The sequence below is a fragment of the Empidonax traillii genome, unplaced genomic scaffold (assembly GCF_003031625.1).
Source record: "Empidonax traillii isolate 1590-97213 ecotype Southwest subspecies unplaced genomic scaffold, ASM303162v1 scaffold21:size2437335, whole genome shotgun sequence".
NCBI classification, from domain to species: domain Eukaryota; kingdom Metazoa; phylum Chordata; class Aves; order Passeriformes; family Tyrannidae; genus Empidonax; species Empidonax traillii.
The window spans coordinates 1723517-1742696 of record NW_020955214.1 but is presented as its reverse complement, the minus strand read 5'-3'; the positions used below and the strand labels follow the sequence as shown (position 1 = coordinate 1742696).

Below are 19180 nucleotides of genomic sequence, written 5' to 3'. Positions count from 1 at the left end.
ACCAGGTTTTAAAGCCTTCTGTATTTAGGTCAGTGATGCTACCTAACTTGTGATCAATTTACAGTGGCAGGAATTGATTCAGCTAAGGAACCCCTGTGATAACTGGCTTCTAGAGAACAACTCCTCCTGGGAAAAGACTGCACGTTGCCCTAACAGAGGGAAAAACATTTGGAAATAATGGCAACCTGCTATCAAAGTTCTGCCCTCAAGAACTGTGAGCTGGTAAACTGCCATGCACACTACTGAACAGTCACTCAAAAATAGCTATTTATTCCATACAAATTGTTCTAACTAACCATGGCATGTACCAGAAAGCACAAAATACTGATGTTAGCTGGTGCACTTAAAGAATGGGGTTGAAATGTAAGAAGAGATTCACATTAAAAGACAGGGACCATCAGAGAAAAGCCATTACAGTAAAAGCATTCCCTTCAGGCAAGTGGCTGTTCCCACAGCACTGTTTACTGCAGGATCAAGGTACCTGAAGGTCCCAACTCTCTGGTGACAACACCAGTAATTTTCAGTGACACACAGTGTAAATAATTTCAGAGACAAATCAACCAAAATATTCAGCAATCCAAGTACATCCCAGCAAGTTGCAGAGACATAACCCTGTTTAAAAATGCCATAAGCAGAAAGTCAGGCACCCTCAGCCACTTCTGCCATGGTAGGCTTTGATATACTGAAATGGAAAGACTGAGGTTCATCTTTAAATAGAACTTGGAAGACGAAATAGCTCTATGTATAACCCTAAATACTTGAAAAATTTTAAGAAAACAATTGGAAGGTGTTTTTGTTTGTTTGTTTGTTTGTTTTTGTTTAAATACTTTGACTGTAACGGACTTCGGGACTTGGAATCGGGCAAATTCCATACAGTGGCAACTTTCAGGAGCAGCACCTGAATTCAACTCTTAAAATTTTGCAGGGTGAGACACCAAAATACCTTGCTAAATGAGTAGTCTTTTATATTACATTTTTATTTTGCAAGAAAATAAATTATACAACTTAAAAAATAAAATTCAAAAATTAAGCAGTACATCAAAATAGTTCAGCTGGACTGCCATACAGAAACTACCACCATTCAAAATTGTACAGCATTATTATCTTGGTAGTGGCACACATTCAAAATTGTAAATACCATACGTAGATAGTTATTACAACTCAGGAACTCAAGTTTGCTCAACACTCCAGACTACATATAGTGTATATGACAGGAAAGCTTTCATGTTTTATTTCACAAATATGACCTCAAAGAATTACAAAGATAGCATCCCAGTCATTTAGATGAAAATAGAAAACAGTTTGAGTTTAAGATAGCAAATCTCTCTGTAAAACTATCAAATCTTTTTGCCAATTGTATTTTTAAAATTTGCACTTTACAGGACAATGGCATAACAATGCAAATAAATGCAAGATGTGAACATTCAGAACATTTATATTAAGTTTAAAAAGGTGAAAATGAGAAAGTCACATTGTCATTTGGAAATGTAATTGCATTACAGTCATAACAAATGAAAGAAATGAGTAAAAATAGAAGCTAGGGACACCAACTGTGGAAAGAGGAAAAATGGAAGACTTCAGAATTGAAACTGAGATTCTCATCAAGTTGTTGGGACAGAGAAAGATTTAACAGTATTTCTTAATTAAACCCATTAAGAGTGATTTTTTTCCCTCCCCCCTCTTCTATACCAGATCTCATTCCTTAGCTATTCACCGTGGCAGTGTGTGTGGCAACATGTTTTTCAGATGCAGCACCTCCTTAAGCTAGGTCTTTGGACATATATAATCATAGCTAAAAATTGCAGCCTTAAAAGTGCATTGTTGCCATATTGCAAGTGAAGAATAGTTTTGAATTCTACCCTCCCCAAAAGAACAGTTTACCCCAGGTATCTCCCTGTGCCCCAAGTGATACTAGTTTTAAGTGCAAATTGGTGAAAGTGACCTGATGAAGGATGCTAAACGTGATTCTGCATCTTTAACAGATTTGCTGGTGTGAGTCTCAGATTTGATAAAAAACCTGACATCCATTTCTGGAACATATTTAAAGAAAAATGACCATGTCGTAGGCACATTACCAATTCTATTTCTGCAGGTTTTGAGAATTATATAGGTAACCATTAGGTTGTATTGTATATATTAGTTGAGGGAACATGTAGCTCCTTAGCTTTTAGCAACCTGTTGCTTTCTGCATATACTCTAGCTTCCTAAACAGTTGCACCTGAAATGCAGTCTCTTAAATTTCTCTCAAATCTAAACCGATGGCTTCAAAATCAGCATTATCCCCTTTGCAGCTCTTTCCATGTGACACTTTCACACCTGTTCTTCTCTGGTTAAGGGTGGAAATTTTTCATGTTGAAGAGTGTGCTCATGTTTTCCCCAATTATCCCAAATAAGCATTTATTACTTTTAAGTTACAAAGACTGAAAGTCTTGCAGCACAAAGTTTTTTATTAGAATTTTGTTTTCTAATGTTCAAATAATTTCATTGGTTAACTACACAGAGCACCACTTGCTTTTGATTCTGAATTGCAACACCACAGGGCCAGCATGAAAGATGCAATATTTTTAAACAGCATCTACTTTTGAGTATCAATAAAAGCATGTAACATAAGCTGTAGGATTTCAATCAATTGTAACTGGCCAGGCCTTGATTTCTCTCCATCTCTTGGTCATGAAACCCTCAATACCAAAAATCTCTTACTCAAACAGATGTCCAAGTACACACTGTTATCAGTCAGTCACGCTGGCATTTACATTAGTAATAGAGCACGCAGCCTGTTTAAGGGTGCAAACAGCCATTCTTGGAGAGTTTGCTTTTAAACCACTCTTACTGCATACTTTACTGCAACCATGTGAAAGTAGAACTCCTCTTACTTACTGGAAGGCTTTCTTTTTTGACTAAAGTTAATTGTATCCTCTTCCCCCTTTCATCATCAAAGAAGATGAGGCCTTTAGATGTTGTAGTTCAATTAACTGGTTAATTAAAAAAAAAAAATCGCCTATTTGTGATTTATACAAGAAATATTCATACAGAACTGAGTAAAGCGCAACTTACCTTTTGTCCTATGACAGGCACTCTGCTCCTGTGATTCATGGTATCATTCCAGTACATGCTGGGACATTTCAGAATAGCAGAGAGGCAGGCAGTGCCAAATGACTACTTTAGATGATTGAAAATAGAAGAGGTAACATTAAGAAGTTGAAATTCCTGATGTGTATTTGGCACTCTCTCCGCATACACTAAACAAGGTATTTTTCCTTAGCTTTTTACCATTTTCATTAGAATTATATTTCCTACCCTACCAGTTAAAAAATAAAAAGCAGAGCGTTGTTTTTTTTTTTTTTATATAAAGATGTTGACTAGTCCAATTGGATTAACCTTGCATGTATATAAAAGTTACCACTGAGGAAACAGTACAGGGATCTTCAAGTGTTATTCTCTTCCTGGGGGAGTTGTGCATCAATTACTCTTTAATGCATCCAGATATATGTAGTCATACCTAAATATTTGGAATACAAATATTAAATGTACAAGGAAATACACTTAGTATTTCTGTTCAGTATAGCAGACACTCCTATGAAAACTGCTTTTAGAGTGAAGCATCATTCAAGAAACCTTCACCTTCTCAAAAAGGATTGTAGCAAATCACCTGTCCAAATAAGGTAACAAATAACATATATCCACTTGTTTACAGGAAACAACTTAAAAACAATGATCTCTTGTTTAGTGAAAAATATCACCCATGACTTGGAATTACTTTTGTGTCACTTAATGTGTCAATTATTAAAATCCAGTTACTAGATTGAAGCACTGCTCTAGCCAACAGGTTTTAACTGTAACAAATACATATCAGCTGTGATGCATGTGTCTCTCAAATGTTATTACATAAAAAGGATCAAGGGTGGACAGTAGATTACTCTGTTGATCCAAAACACAAAAGTGAAAGTGCTACTTCTAGTCCTAATTGCATTTAAAAAAACCCCAGAAAACCAAAACCAAACAAAAAAAAAAACCCAAAAACAAAAAAACAAACAAACCCCAAACAAAACTAATAGCAGTTCCTCAGTGCATGAATATTTGAGTATTTTTTCCTTGTGCAAGTACTGGTCATCTAAAAACCCAAACCTGTATTCTTCCTGGTGGGTGTAAATCAAATCTACTTTAAAAAGTTCACAATGGGCTCTTCATGAATGCAAATTTCCCACAAAACAGCATGCTGTTAAAAGTGTGCAACATGAAGGGAATGCCATCATGCTAGCTGAATGAGATTGGCAAAATATAGTCCTCAGTTAAGGTAAGGCAGGGATTTTAATACGTAACAAAAGTCAAAACAAGTCCTTCTGCAGCACAAACTGTTGCAGCTGTCTGTCCAAGCACCCTTCCATTTATGTTCTCAGCATCCTGCGGAGTCCTCAAATTATGCCATATATATGAAGGTGTTGATATCTGACTCATCTCTTCTGATATATTTGTGCTCTATAAGCCATTCAATTTGCTCTTTTATCATTTTCTTTTGTGGCAAGAACATGTTTTTCAGTATTTCTACCAGTTCAGTCTGAAGCTGGGCATGAGTAATTTTCTTCCGCATTTTCATTATTTGGATGATAGCCTCCTGGTGGGGTACAAGAAGGAAAAAAAAAAACACCACTTTTAAATGCCTGAGTGAAGTGACAAAATGAACACAGCATTAACAGGGAGCTCCTGGTAAGGCAAGACAGCAAGGAAATCTGTATTTTTCCTCAAAAATCAGATAGATGCTGCATTTCTTAGCCTAAGTAGATATCAAACTGCTTTCCTTCATAAAGGAAAAGAATGAAGTACTGTCAAGATGCAAGAGATACAAGACAATTCCAGTCAAAGGCGCAGTTAAATTCTATACCTTGAGCGTGAATTACTCACTAAAACCAAATGTTCATTCATTCTCTGAGGAGAAGTCATAATTTCCTAGGTGATTTGTGATATACCTTGTGAACACCTCATGAAATGCAAGCTGAATCTAAAGTTGGAACTCCCAAGGAGTCCTTATTTCATAAACACAACTGGGCATTAATCCTTCTGCTTCAAGTATGGTCACATCATATGTTATGTCAGGTGATACAATTCACAGTGTGCATGGCCTGGAATCTACTCTGACTGATAGAATAGACCTGAAACTTTAAGTTAAAATGGGATTTTGAAACTCCTTTGTAGGTAATGATCTCTGATGCCAGAAAAAACCTCAGTTTTTTTTAGAACTGTCAACTCAGAAGATTTGATAGGAGTAGCTGACTGAAGGACAACCAACCACAAAGCAGGAAGCTGCAGTCTGTACAGCTAAGACGCACTTTTTCCCTCTAAGGAGAAGGCCTCTTGAAGAGTCATGCTGCTGTTACTGCACTGTGATCCCAATCTCCGAGATTTTCATCTTCATACAAACCAAAGAGATTTCCAGATCAACAATAACAATACTGATTGTTCATAGTGGTGTCTAGTGTAAGTCAACTTTACCAGTCTGCTGCTGTCACCCACCACAACACTGTTATGCCTTCACCACTTGCTTAATATCTGCTTTGCCCTCTTTAAAGATGATGATGACCTGTTATTTCAGAACAGGGGGCTGATAACTACAAGTGCAAAATCAAGTAGTTACAAAGAATCTAAGTCAAAGCAGCAAAAGTAATTTCCAATGGGATTCAAAAGCACTCATTTCATATATCAACATCCAACTGTGGACAGCATGTAATGATAATACAACTAATTACAGTAATGATAATACAACAAAAGAAATAGGGTAATTTTATATTCCTCTGGTGGTTTACTTGCCTGGGTTCGTAATATTCTTAGCTGGACTATTCCTTCATTCTCCTCTTCCCGCATTCTCTCTGTAGTAAGTTGCAATCGACCAATCAAATTTATCTTGCCCCTTTTCTGAACTTTAGCGTTTTTTCTGAAAAAGTTGTATTGCATGAAAGTAAGCAAAAAAAAAAAAAAAACAAACCCACTTTCAATTATGGAATTCCCAATTAACTTAAATTACAGCTGCAAAGAATACCATCACATATCATTTATGGGCTATTAGCATTGCAGCAGTGAGACAGCTGGCTGACAAATCAAAACTCAATGCCAACACCTCCACACAATAAAACCTAAACAGTGCTAGTAAGCATTACAAATAAATCCACCAGTTGAAACTGCTAATGTCCAAAGTTGAAAAGTTACCCATATCACTTTAAAGAATAAAATTTCAGAGCAGTATATTTCAATTTAATTATATAAAGTAGGGTTGTTAGGAGGAAGTTTTTACAATGAAGTTCAGGAAACTGGACTAGCTAATATTCCATCAAAATTGTCTGTCTAGCAGAAAAGGACAAAACCCAGCTATTGTAACAAAGAAAGCTGATAGCATTCTTCAGTGATTACCCATGAATTTTTTGTACAGCCTGTCTCTTCTGTCGTCCTCTCATCATTTCCCAAAGCTCAGAATCCTGAGGACAGGAATAAATATTATGGCCCTGGGCAAGAAACTGAGTCCTAGGGAAGCAGATTTGTCACCTATCTCTTTCTCCACAGATCCAGATGTCCAGTTGTTATTGAGTATGAGGCACAAAATCTGAGGTTTCTAGCAAGGAGCCAATTCTCATCATAGTCATTGATAATAGAGACAGGCAGACACCCAAAACATGCTGAACATAGTATATACCATTTAGATATTCTCTCTTAATATTATTTTGCTTTCTGAAGGATTTCAAAGCACCACGAAAAGAGCACCATGATTCTCACAGAAATAAAGGTACTCTGGTGAGAGCCACACCAAAAATCTTAAGTTTTTGATAGCACAATATATTATTAAGCAGTTTCACTTTCTTTTTTAACTTATCGCTCTGCTTTTGAAATTCTGTGTGTCTAATAATCAATACACCACCAGTGCTCTGATTACAGGCTGTCCTTCCATGAAATTTCATGGGCTCATTGGTAACAGGAACATAGAAAAGCCTCCAATTTTGTACCTCATCCCTAGCTATTTAGGAAATTTAATTTTACAGAAATTATATTTTGTCTGAAGAGGTTGCTGCAGGTCATCTAGTCCATTTGAAGCATGACTATAGCCAAAACTAAGTGAGGATAGGGCACCAAAGCATGTGTCTAGCTTAATTTTGAAAAATTTCAAGAACAAAGGTTAAGTTAAAGTGAATTCCTTTAGTTACAAAATAGTACATTGTTATTTTACTTTTCAAACATCATCTTACATTAAACTGAACTCCTGGTTCACCGAGAAGAGGGTTCCTTCTGTAAAGTCTTTGGGTGAATTGACTTGAGGTTCATATAATAAAACCTGACGTTTCAGCTTTGGAAATGCTACAAGAGACTACAGAGAAAAGGGGAGGGGGGGAAAGAATGAAAATAAAACACCAGACTTTCTAAATGGAAACAATTACTTTTTAAGAACATAATTCACTGCTATGCAGACTGTAGTGAGAGAACCACATAGCATTGTTTGGAGCTGCTAGAGGGCAACATGAAGATACCAGTCAAAACCAGAGAGGGGACACAGTTTACCAAATCTCCTTCTGAAACGTGTTAGCATAAGCAAAATACCATACAAAGTAGTAAAATACACAAACTCACGGCTACAGAAGCGGTGTTAAGTCTGATTTATGTCATTTCTCTCTTTATTTGTGAGCTAAATAGTTAGAAATCTGATAAAGCAAACACTGAAGTTATTTTTAAGCAACACGTATTTATCAGGTGCCACTAATTTCCTAGAATTAGACCAGTCCCACTCCACAAACCACAATCATAACTCCGTGCTTTAGGCAACATATGGTCAAAAAAATCTTGCAGTTCCCAAAAGCTTGTTAGGTAATACTGGATAGAGAGAACATGTTAATGTAAAGGCTGTGTGTGCTAAGCAGTAGTGCAAGGAGCCAACATTACAACTGATTAATTAGCAAAAAAGGTGTTCATGTTTCAGATTCAATGTGTTATCTGACAGTGCTTTCAAAATACTAATCCAGTATTTCAGAGTGCAAAAATCAAGAAGCAATCTGTTTCAAGAGAAAGGGATATACCCATAAAGTCCTCCTAAGTTCTGCATCAGGGAGTTCAGTTGCCAGTTTCAGATTTTCAAAGCTGATCTTCTCTCTGGGTCTTTGGTTCCATGCAAACAGCACAGCTAGCTGAAATGTTGTTACCTCCAAGTCATACTGGCCAACCTCATTCTTAAATGTTATCTGTGAAAAGAAAAAAAATTTTACTTGTAAGTCTTTCTGGACCACAAGCTTCATTACTATCATAAATACACAGACAGTACAGTCATTGACACTGATGCACTGAAAACTATACACTTACAATTCCATTGGACATGAGGTGGTGCCAATGGAGTTTTCTACCACTGTGATTCTTTTTATAAAATTCTTCGACTTCTGGGATGAGGTCTTCTAATTCCGTGGGCAGTGAGACAAATACTTTTTCAGAACTTCGAGACCAGGCGCCAGCATTTAAAATTTTAATATTCACAGAGTCAGCTGTAAGATGATATTGGATTATATGAATCTCCAGGTATGACTGATAGACTGAATTTTCAGAAAGTCGCAGGGTGTCTACCTACTTAAACATTAAGGTGCTCTATTTATGTACCACTGGCTTTCTGCCAACAACACTGATTGAAATCTGTTTTTTTGGCTTGCTTCTGCAGAGCTCCTTACGCCCTGATGCAGCTTTATAGCTGATGCTTGTAAGATCTACTCAAAGGTTTTCAGCAGTGGCAGGTCCAATACTAGATGTTCCTCAGCCTCTCTCATCAGTCAAACTTAATCTCAGAAATGTAATTTAAGTGCTTTATAGCATGGCCCAGCTCTCCTGCTGGCAGATGAAGGAGGAGCACAGCATGGTGTCCTCACGAAGAGTGATGAGTGCATAAAAGAAGGGGGTAGTTCAGGCATTCACCTGGTTGATGGTGATTCAAGCCCCTGCTTACAATTTATCTACAAGAGGAGGAAGTCTGTATCTACAAGATCGCTCACAGTGGAACTTCACAACAACTCACAGAATGATACAGCTCCAGCTGTATCAACTGCAAGAGAAAGCAGGGTCCACAGACACTTCCAATCTAGGGGCAACAGTGTCACAAAGACTATATTCAATCTGCAGTTGATATAATTTTTAACAAGATTTAACAGAACTATTCTTTCACTATAAGAAATGAAGAAGAGCAAATAATTTGAAAACAATACCTGGTAAAGCAAGTTTATTATTTTTGTGCATTTCTTTGAAGGCCTGGTTCAAGTCTTCAGACACTTTAATGTCCTGGAACATTCTGGCCAGCTTGTTTACATAGTCTGCTGGCATTCCCACTTCCTATATAAACAAACAGAACACTAAACAATGACATAGACAACTACAAACAAAAAACTTAATTTTTAAAATAGTAAGCTTGAAAAAATTAAAAGCACAGAAGTACACAGGTACCATCATTTTATAGTAACTGTTAATCTGCAGTGCAATAGGCAGTGTTTTTTTTGCATGGATCACAAGCAGTTACCCCTAAAAGGGCATGTGATGATTCTTTTAAAGAAATTGAAGTGCTGAAGAACATATGCATGCATTAAGGAATCAATGAATTCTGAGATTTGAAGGAATGTTTAAGGCATGCAAATAATAGTCTAATGTACATAAAATTTCATAAGTAGAATGCGTCTCAAATTATTTACATACCTAAACAAGTACAGTGCATTTTGCTCATTTGCATATGCAATCTATGAAGCTTTTAGATAATCATATGTGAAATATTTTTAAATCTATCACTACCACTACTAGTCCTTAGAAAAGAGCCAAACTGTTTTAATTTCACAAAGTTTTGTGATGAAAGGGAAACATAAGATGCCCTGTGTGGCCTGCAATTTAATTGCTCATCTAAGCAAGAAGGGTATTTAAGTTCAAGAGTGGGAATATTAATTAACCAGAAGCATGAGGCACAACCAAAGAAAGGTGTCACGCTACTTACTCTGAGCCATTCCACCATATTCTCCTCAATTTCACTATCAGCTGATATATCCAATATCAGACGTCTTGTTAAGTGAGCTTTATGATATCGCATGAAAACATCTTTATTCTGTACATATTTAAGTACCAAAAGCTGTTAAAAATAGAGTTTAATATATTTATTTGCATTGTCAGTCAGACAAGTCTTTGAATGCTGATCTAATGGCACTGTGAAGTAGAAAAAGGCAATGTGACACTGCCTAAAGGGTAACGGTGTTAATACTATCACAGGCATCAGCTATGAATCTTTCATAATATCACACCTCCAACTTCTTTATTCAAACATCAAGAAATTCTCTTACATCAAAAAAAACCCAAAACATCAGGACTGGTATGTAAAAATCTCCTGTATTATTTTCTAGACTAACATTAGTTATTGTAATACATTACAGTCTCATATAGGCATTTAGCATACCAATTCTGTGAACTGACACAGGAGATATGAGACACTGAATGATTTACAAGATTTAAACACACATACACACACTTCATTAACATAATAAACTCTTTTCCCTACTATTACACCTTGCATAACTGTTTTTGAAGATCAAAGCCTTGACCCACATAAGGAAATAGAACAAACAAATTCATTATTCAGAATAATTGAAAAGTAGAAGGCAAAAACATACCACTTCCTTAAGCTTTGCTTCAATTTCTTCAGAGGTTAGTTTTTTGCTTAGTGGTGTTTTTCTTAGCAACATGTCACAGTAATTAGCAAGAAGCTCAGGGCATTTGGATTCAGGCTGTGTTTTCAATCCAACACTAGATAAAAGAACAACAACACATCTTCAAACCATACAGAATCCTGCCATTCTGGAGAAGTCATATTTAACAAGACAGACCACTCTTTCCTGATCCCCTTGGCAAGGATCTTGGTGGTGAATTCATATCCTCGCTAAACTAATGAAAAACGAGGCATAAAACCCTTTTCTTCTTGAAAGAATACTACCAAACACTTTAGGGAGCTTCTACAGCTTGATCATTTTAATTGCTTATAGTTTTAGAAGTCTAACAATGAAGTATAAAGTTGAAACTACAGTTTGAAACAAATATTGCATTGCAAAAAGTATTCCAGTGAAGGATTTAAAAATGCTGCAGTGAAATGTTTCACTCATCTTGTCCGTGTGCTGTAATGCAATTTCAAGAACAGCCTCCTGCACCAAACTTCACAGACTGCAAAACTCAACACATCTATCACACAGTAACAGGATACAATTCTTTCAAGACAGGTATAAAGGGTGGACTAACAGCTGGGAGATTAAAAGCAGACTAAAGTTAAAATAGAAGCTGCTACAGTAAACAGACTGTGGTTCTTAAAAATTCATGCAAGCACAAGGTCGTATTCTGAACCTGTCTCCAGACTGGTGAGTAAAACCAAGTGCCAAGGACCAATTCCTATTCCTAGAGTCAGATGGCACCATCTTGATCGCTACTCTCAAGGGCCCAAAACAAGCTCAGGAATCCAGTGTTCTTGATCACTCTCTCACCCTCTCATCAATTAGTATAGACAAAACTAACACTTTCAGACAACTTGTCCTTTTTTTTTTTTTTTCAATTAATGAAGCACCTTGCAGGCTAGTGTCCTGTCTTCTGCCCTCCCAAAGACCAACCGAAGTACAAGCAGACCACTAGTCTCTTGGTTATTACAAGACAGAACCCTTATTTAATCCATGTGTTCCAAGGTATTTCTGAAGGAGTCTTCAAGATGCTGACAACAGTGAAAAGTAATTGGAAAGGGAAGCTGGCATCCCAGCTACATAAGCTTTGTTTCCATAGTAAATCAGACTACTAACTACATATAAGCAATCCCAACAATCTAACATATACAAAGTCGTACTCAAGTGGCACATCACATGGCAAATGTTAACAATCAATTAACTGACTGCTACCTTCTCTTGGGTGAGTTAGTAGAGCGGCCACTGAAAGCATGGTCCTTCTTCTTGAGTCACGCGGGTCTGCCTAATCTACTGGAAGGTGTTTAAACTAACCTGGTTAATCCTGCACTGAAACAAAAATGTAACAGCCGGACAGGTCACACTCACAGCTCGCACAAGAGGAGGTGGAAAACAACTTGTGGATGGTTATACCTTAATCAGCCGTAAAGATTACTACCTCATTTTAACTCAGCACCTTTCCTGAAGTTGCAGTAGAGTTATACAGGTTTTTGGAATTAAGAGCCCAGGAGGGTATTATTAACTTCAGCTAAGACTGACTCATTAGTATAAAAGAACAGATCCCCAATTATTCCAAACAAATTTGAGTTTAAACAGGCTGCTGCTATTCACTGATCCACTTCCATGAGAAGAGGGTATTACCAGAGGTCAACTAGCAATCTGAAATTCCGTAATACAAAGAATACAGAGCCCTTTTAAACACAGCGGTACTTTTGAAGAGATATTTTAAAAACCTTGATTCACATAAAGTTTATATGGCTTACCCCTTTTGCTTCAATGGCAATTCAAGTTTAAATATTGTAGCATCATTCACAACTGCTTTGTATGCCTGAAAAATAATTACAGATTATTGGTGCTTCACTCAATTTCTCTCTGATACAAATTGTAAAGCTTTTATCTCTCTTTATACTACTGTAACATGAAATTAATTTGATTTTTTTTATTAGCCCAAAGCTTGAAGATTTGATTTTCTATTTGAGAATTCCAACTGAGTGACTCAATTTCCCATTAGCAGATGTTTTATGTTTTCCTCTTTTCCATTAGAATACTACTTTACTTTAAAAAACAAGTTAGGAAGGGATTATATGGAGCAGGTTGCATGTCTGAAGTCATGAGACAAACATGCAGTAAATTCTAGACACAAATTATTGCTGAATCAGACATTAGGGTTCTCAACACAAAGATGATCTTCTAATGTGCTCTACAACATTACAAAGCTGAACACATGCCAATTTATGCAGGACTACAAGAGAAATTAAAAGCTTATCAGCTGGTAGAAAGTTTCATCAATGTTTTAGTCTGAATATATTTACTAGAGTAAGAGCAGCATCTAATTTTAGCAGTGACTGAGTACAGGGACTTAGGAGACATCATAATAGGAATTACAACAATTCTTATACTGAAAACAAAAGGTCAGCAGAAACACATACCTTATCTCTTGCAGTAAGAAATCTTGGATCATCTTGAAAAGCTTCTTTAACCAACTTACTAAACCGATTAAATAGTGTGAGCAATTGCTCTACGTATTTCTCAGAATCCTAAGGAGACAAAAATCAAATAAAAGACCAAGGCTCCACAGAATTCAGTGTGAGCTGACAATGTAACTCCCTAATCTGTAAAATGTTGTATCCTCAAAAGCCTGAATAGTATGACTGCATTTTATCTTTTTTCTCTGTACTGAAGATCTCTACAGCATGTAAGCCTACACACACAGACTTTCAGGATAGTATTTAAAAGTTATATATACAAAAATATACATAACTTTCAAATATTGTGCAATAATTTTTAAAATAAAAAGAAGTTTTCAAGGAGAAATAAAAGACACATCTGCAGATACTCAGGCCTCCTAGACCCTGATGATACAATGCTAAAAAAGAATAGTGGGGAAAAAAAATTATGATTTCCACACTGAAAAACCATTTGTAGATTGAAAGCGAATTTCAAATTTCATCAGGAAGTTAGAATTCCGGAAAAACTGTTTAGATCTTTTTAATTTAGTAGCTAACATAATCCCATCATATAAGCATCCCATGCACTTAATTTATAACCTTTTCTTTACTGCAAATTCAATTTACTTTTTAAAGATACAACTGAACATGTTAAGAATTTAAAGCTACCCTGAAGACATTTAAAACTTTCAGTGGATTAAAATTTGAAGTTTAAAGATAAAATCTTCAAGAACTATTTCCATTTACAAGTTTGTCCCACAAAAGAGAATGTTTAAATTCTGCGAAGTTGTTTGTTCAGTGTTATTTTACTAAAAACCAATACACTTACAGTAGTAATAGTTTCAGCAGCTGCTACCATGTCTGCCAATCCAGCACTAACAATATGCTCTTCCAAATCCTTTAGCATAGGTTCTATGCCATTCGGAACTTTATCCATCAGTGAAAACATTAAATGCAACTCTGAAAGATACAAATACTGATGAAGCTAGCAGTCAAAGACCTGTATAAAATCCAAATATACTGCATTTCCGCTAGGGATATATCAAGTGGAACGTTAAATATGTAAAGCACAGATAATCCAATTCACTCCTTAAAAACGAAAATGTTTTGAGTACTGTTCTAATTCTGGTTCCACAAGGAGATTCTTCTGAAGGCAAAGACAGATATTTATTGCAATGTAATACTTGCTCATGCATATAGTATCACAAGCTTGAATAAAACCTACTAAAATCAGTGGCAATTTGAATTAAATCGAGGTTCTGCCTGCCTTATAATCCGTGGCAAAGACGGGTCTCTCTCTTATGTAGAAGCCTACATGAGTTTATGCAGGAAATTGTATGGATTCAAGACATTTTTTAATTTTAAATTAGAGCCAAACAGAGCTGTCTCTGTGTATCTTCCAATACCACCTACAATGGTTGTTTTTTTTTTAATTAAAAGCATGTAAAATTCTGAATTAAGAAAAACTAAGGCAAACAGTGAACTCTTTTTCTCCAAGAGTTTACTTAGTTTTTCTGAAAGTTACCAGTTCAAAAACTTCAGAAAATTACAAGCTTTGTCTACTTTTTGTGAAGATATTTCAACACTGCTTAAAAAAAAAAGTACTGAAACATCAATAATCATCTTGACAAAGCTGTCCACAAAGAACACTGGGATTAAGGTCAGCAGATTGTTGTAGAGAGACCACAGAGGTTTGAACTCAACATGGCAAAGGACTCTGCTTAATGAAGTAGAACAAATCAATCATGGACTCTGACCCTTTTTTTGATAGAAAAAAAATTTATAGATTCCCTTAGTTTCCCAATGTTGTGTCCACTGTGAAAGAAGAAAAGTCTCCTCAGCAATACTTGTGTCAGCAACAAACATAAAGATCTTGTCACCACTTAAAATGAAGTATGTTACCAACTTCTGTATCTTAACAGCTGCTGCAGGAGCAAATAGAAAAGCAAGGCACATAGAAGGGAAAAAAAATCCTTTTAGAATGTAAAAATGCAAATTAAAGAATGGAAACTAAAAACAACTTTCAATAAGAACTTGCAATGATACTAGAGACAACTCACAATGGACTGAACTACAGGATTTCAGGAATCAGAAAAAAAAACAAAAACTGAGTCAGAGGCATTCTCAGTGCAATTTCGATGTACTGTAAGTGATGGCAGCACTGTTTCACATAAAGTCCAAAAGGCTCACTCAACTTTTACTGGATCTTTTAAGCTGTACTTTAAAAAAGGGTAAGAGGGAGGAAAAGATGGTAGAAAATAGAGAAATAAAAAGATATATTAAGGGGTTCTACATCTGTTCCTGTAAACTAGTGGTAGCATGAAGAATTAAAAAAAAAAAATTCTCCTAAGAATTGGTTGCAAAGGAAGACTCCAGGTGCATTCCTAAAACTGCAGGAATTGAAAAAAAATCTCAGATGCTTCCAAGACAGATTTAAAAGTAACAAAACCAAAAGGAATATTTCACTAGAATTTCTCTCAAAATACATTATGACACTGAACAGTAAAGAAATCTATATTGTAGTTGTTGGGGCACTTACTCTGTTTTTATTCTTAATTCATAAAAGCCAAGTGTACTTTTTATTTCTGTTGTACTTCCAGAATACAACTTAGGCCTACCCTCCCCACTACTATAAGCAAACGAAAGTACGCTAAGTCAATTCTGAAATCTTTGCAAGCTCTGTCATATTTGACAGTTTTTATCTGGGAAACATTATTCCTTCCTTCCTTTGCGCAGCATGTAAATATTAAGTAGTTAGTATAACGAGTGTTTTACAGTAGTACCCAGTTCATAGCAAAAAAAAAACCCAGCAAGAGTCCTTTCTTTGTCACTGCTGCTTAATAAAGAAAACATCACTAAATTCTTTGGAGCACATATCAGAAAGTCACATGCCTAAGCCAAGTACAGCAGAGGGCACTATCAGATGTATATATTACTATGTATAGCTCCAGTCTTTAATTACGTTTTAGTCATCTGCACCTGCATCCTTCATTAAAACATTTCACACAGTTCTTACATACTAAGTGGAAGTACTTTGCAACCAAGCATTATACACAGGGCAGATACAGCCACAGGAGAGGACTGTGTGAATGTTTCAACAGGTTTCTTTAGAAAGATGCTTTGGCTGCTACAGATGAGCCCTTCTGAAGCTCTGCATTTACATAAGCCTCCTGTATTCTCCCAAAGGCTGTAACATATACTCGTAAGAAGTTCTGTGGCTTTCTACATTTAGCTCTGGACTACTGCCAGAAATCATGCTGCTAGGTGAACAGATCAGTACGACATAGTTTTGAGGTCAAATCTTTTCTGAAATGTTAGCTTTAGAAGTATTTTCTACAATATTCTAAGTCATAAAACAGTTTTCGTGTTTTCATCAAAATTAAAACTTCCTAAGATATTAGTAAATATTCCCTGGCTGCAGGATACCCAGACTTTAAAGAAAAATTAACCTGTGATTTCAGCTTTTATTTTTTTCAATTTCCCTACTTGAATTATGACATTTTAATGACATATCTAGCTTGTTTTATCATACAGGACCAACACAAGACTTCTGAATCACACTAGCCTCTCAATTTCTGGCAGCAGAGTTAAAAAACCAAAACTTCTGAAAACTTTAAAAAGGCATGCAGAGCTAACTTTCAATACTCACACTACCACTGGCTATAAACCCACATCAACAGCTTGCAGAGGTTTGGTTCATTTGACCTACAGGCCAGAATCAATTATCAGAAGAAAAATTTCTCCCTGCCTTTCAGAGAAAGAGCTTTGTAAAGAGATGCTTCACTTTTTTTCCAGGTGTAAACGGGCAGAGGGGTTGAAATGAAGGGGAAGTGTTTGTATCTGTATCTGAAGTACTCAAATAGAAGGTAAAGACATTCGTAGCATTTACCAGAGCTGGTCAACAGGATGAAAGTAAATGGAGGAAAAAATAAAGAAAACAGAACACAAAATATTCTTTTTTTTTTCCAAGTAAGATGAGAGCTATCTAGTCATTCAAATTTGGTTATTGTACATACAGATTTTAAAAGTGTTCAAAAAAAATACGAACCAGTGAAGGTAGCTTTTTATGGAATAAAATTGTTCATGAGCAGTAGCATTTTCCTATGAAAGACTGCCACCATCTATTAAAAACCGTAATTTGATATATCTACACATAAATCTATTTTTATGCAGTTGATGCTGGGTTCATCCTGCACTGTTCTGGACGCTTCACTTACTTTCTGTTTCATTTCGTTTGATCATGCCTTGGCATTCAGCTAAAATAGTCTCTTTAAAAGATGTCACCAGGGCATTGACGCAGCACTCCATTAGCTGAAATACATTAAACACAGAATTAGCTCATGTAGCCATCTGAACACCAAAGTCTGACGTGTCTCAAGTTTGCCATGACACAGGATCTAGCCTGTTCTCAACAACTAGCTCTATAAAATAATGATTTCATTCACTGATTCATGAAAAGAATGTGCAGTTTGAATAGAATCTATACAGGAACCAAATTTCTTCAAAATGCTTAGGTTCGTAAATGTGGTAAAGTCTCCTCCAAACCACTAATAAGCTTAGTATTTCTGTCAACTCTTTCCTCTCAAGGGAACCACCACTTTTGGAACACTAACTACCCTACTTCATTTCCAAGTATACATCCAAGAGCTAAGAATAGTTCTCATTCCAGCATACCCTATTTGGACCAGGCTGGATGGCTTGAACAAGGCACTAGATCTAGAACAGAAACTGCATGTACATGTCAGGATCATCTCTCTTTTGTCAGCCTCTTTATATGGGTTACAATTTATAGCTGTGCAGAATGAATGATTCACAGCTTAACAAAAGGTGTAAAGCACATTTTGATCCACTGGGAAAAAAAAAACAGATTTAAAAGGTATTTATTTAAAATAACCTGTTTCCTGAACTAATTTCAACACAGACAATTATGAACTATTCATTGCAGTTAAATCTTCCTCCAGAACCTGAACTGTGTAAAATACTGCTCAAGAGGGAAGAAGGGGAAGGAAAAAAAGAAAAACACCCTTTATATTAAATGGCCATATTTCAGCCTAAATAGAAATCTATTACAGTTGCAATGAAATTTCCACAGCTCCTTTTGTTTGCAATGAACAATAACTCTTTCAGGTATTCTAAATAAGCACCGAGAAACAGATTGGCCAGCTTATTTTCAAACACAGGAAAAAAATCAACCATACCCATGTCAAAACACAAGAACATAAACCAATCTAAATAAAAACCTGCCCTTCAGTTTGAACTTTTGTTCTACATGTACTATTAAAACACCTGCAGAAATTGTAGATTACCATTGGAAAGTAATACATATTTTTTGCAAATTAATTACCATAAAACCCATGCAAATTAAAAACCATAAAACAAACTGTTTTAATTTAGTGCTACCAAATAATACTGTAACAGAAAAATAAAAACTGCAATATAATAATACTATATAAATATATGTAATTTTTCTACACATTATACTCACTGCTTCTACAGAGTTACATTCACGTCTTGTTTCTAAATATCGTAGTGCTCTTTTCTCTTCTTCTTTGAGTTTAGCATCTGCCTGTGCAAAAGTAGAACAGCAATCATTTTAAGCACTAACATTTTCAGAACAAAATCACAACAGAATTTTTACTTACATATTTCATATAATTCTGTACACCATTTTGTTGTAAATAAGAAGGAGCCTGTGTTCTATAAAATCTCTCTGTTGAATCCAAATATGCCTTTTCAAAGTTATCCCGATATATCTGAAGTTTATCTTCAGGATTAGAACAAAGGTTAACTGCAAAGAGAAAGTCCAAACTTACTCTCAAGTCTTGGAAATTTATGTGGCTAATAATAAGCAAATCTCAATGAGAGACTGAGTCTTGTATCAAAAGGTTACATTGAACAATTTGAAATATCTGATAAATGCACTCTGATCACAGAAGGTCACCAAATTTGTCCAGTCCTTGCTCCAAAAAACAAATCTGATTAAGTATAGAGAACTAGAAAAAACTGCATACTTAAGCCCAGCACTTTGGACATTCAAAC

General features: G+C 35.8%; 1 protein-coding gene across 2 annotated transcripts in view; it reads right to left on the bottom strand.

The window, feature by feature from the left end:
- Window positions 1–1080: 1080 nt before the first annotated feature.
- CUL5 (cullin 5) overlaps window positions 1081–19180 on the bottom strand; it is a 32569-nt gene continuing 14469 nt past the window's right edge. For both annotated transcript variants that reach the window (XM_027900519.1, XM_027900510.1), the window contains 14 exons: window positions 18784–18929; window positions 18627–18707; window positions 17359–17452; window positions 13971–14101; window positions 13124–13231; window positions 12458–12522; window positions 10650–10782; window positions 9983–10114; window positions 9213–9336; window positions 8329–8504; window positions 8049–8210; window positions 7227–7345; window positions 5803–5926; window positions 1081–4612 (listed from right to left, as the gene is read on the bottom strand). In XM_027900519.1, coding sequence (XP_027756320.1) covers window positions 4418–4612; window positions 5803–5926; window positions 7227–7345; window positions 8049–8210; window positions 8329–8504; window positions 9213–9336; window positions 9983–10114; window positions 10650–10782; window positions 12458–12522; window positions 13124–13231; window positions 13971–14101; window positions 17359–17452; window positions 18627–18707; window positions 18784–18929 — 1790 coding nt within the window. In that variant the 3' untranslated portion in view covers window positions 1081–4417. The remainder of the gene's footprint in view (window positions 4613–5802; window positions 5927–7226; window positions 7346–8048; window positions 8211–8328; window positions 8505–9212; window positions 9337–9982; window positions 10115–10649; window positions 10783–12457; window positions 12523–13123; window positions 13232–13970; window positions 14102–17358; window positions 17453–18626; window positions 18708–18783; window positions 18930–19180) is intronic.